Here is a 1,648-nt window from a genome sequence, read left to right as displayed (position 1 = left end):
CACAGTGTTGCGCAGCGCCCGCTTTCATGGACAAAAGCCGATTTATAAAATGTAAAATACAAAGTTTTACTTTTTGCAGATCGAAAGTATGATGTCTGAAATATAAGAAAACGCTTAAAAATAATACGAATATCTGTTCGTATAGTTTTAACAGATCGAGAAATATGAGCGAATGAAACGAACTGTTGTGCAGTACAATCATACCTATATTAGAGGCTCATGTTCTTCACAGTAAATTTGTACTAGAGAGTTATATTCATAGTTTAAGAATATTCATACAATGATCTTCTAATAAGCTAATATTGGTTCTCATATATCTCGATACTTTTCATGTACGTACTATAATCAAGATTATTGACAAATCTCATAAAAAGGAACAGAAATGTTGAATTATGTTACGTACATTACGTTACACTGTGTTAATTTTAGTATATATCGTAAGTTCAAAGCATTACTTACATGAAATAAAATAAACATCTTGCGCAAATGTGCGCTTAAGCGATTTAGAAAAACTATATAGCGAGAATGCAAGTACTGGGCGTGCCTGCTAGCGGTTCAACATTCGCGCGCGTTCGTGCGCTAGTAGTGGAGCATATTATGATAAATCTCATCAAAATAAAACAAAGATGTAGCGTCTCGCCTGTCGCATGTCATAGTTAGTGTACGGATTTTAAGGTTATGGCTCTAACGAAACGTTATATTTTTACTAGATTATATGATGAGCAATGGTCAGAAGATACAAAAAACCAAGTTGAATATGTAATTAACATTTTAAACAGGTAATTCTATAAAGCAGATTTGTCTTTGACTTTGCTAATGATAGTTTTTTAACTCTTGTTTATAACTTTTGATAGCAAACTTGATTGTTCACTTGATAAAAGAACAAAATTGAAATATCGAAATCGAATTAGTGCTTTCATTTCAAATTTAAAAAATAAGTGGAATAAGTGTCAACGTAAGCTTGATCGGTTTTTGAATCAAAATCAACTCTGGCTTGACTCAGAGTTTAATGTTTTCGATGTTCCGACCGATGATGTAGATGTTTCCAAAACCCCTTCACTCCATGTCAAAGGTACATATCATGTCCTGTCTACATTATCCTTTCTAAAATTTCCTATTTGATAAAATTCTCTACATATCCTACTTTAAATAGGTCGTCCAGAAAAAGATTTTGATACTCTTTGCAATCGTTCGAAGAAAAGAAGAACTGAAGAGTTAAGAACAAATACGTCCTTGGCAGAACTTACATTTGCTGCTAGTACACTACTCCGTGAAAATGGTAATCATGTCGCAGCCAGTATTATAGAAGAAATAATAAAAAATCCATCGAAAGCTAATGAAATCCAGCAAGCGTGGAATCCTCAGTCGTCTAAATCGAGACAGGTAGTAAGATATACCCCTGATGAAGCTCTGTGTCTCAAACTTGATGGGAAATTGTCCGTAGCTCAATATCAGAATATACGTAAAGGTGCACTAGAGCGAAATATAGACCTCTATCCTAGTTACAGAGATATTCTTGAAGCGCAAAATAGATGTTACCCGCCGCAACAGTCAATATGTATCACAGATACAGGTGCAGAAATAAAGTTACAGCAGCTATTACATCATACAACTGAAAGACTTCTAACCAGTCAAAAGTCAGTTTTAC

At 34.1% G+C, this 1,648-nt stretch overlaps 1 protein-coding gene across 1 annotated transcript in view; it reads left to right on the top strand.

Annotated features, from left to right (window-relative positions):
• Positions 1-1,153: 1,153 nt before the first annotated feature.
• Positions 1,154-1,648, top strand: part of LOC105556377 — a gene marked incomplete at its 5' end in the record, with an annotated part of 1,160 nt that continues 665 nt past the window's right edge. The window contains one exon of the mRNA XM_012003465.1: positions 1,154-1,648. Within this exon, the coding sequence (XP_011858855.1) occupies positions 1,154-1,648 (495 nt within the window).

Source organism: Vollenhovia emeryi, unplaced genomic scaffold (genome assembly GCF_000949405.1).
Source record: "Vollenhovia emeryi isolate VEMERY1.0 unplaced genomic scaffold, V.emery_V1.0 DF940070.1, whole genome shotgun sequence".
In the NCBI taxonomy this organism is placed as follows: Eukaryota; Metazoa; Arthropoda; class Insecta; order Hymenoptera; family Formicidae; genus Vollenhovia; species Vollenhovia emeryi.
This window is presented reverse-complemented; position numbering and strand designations above follow the sequence as displayed.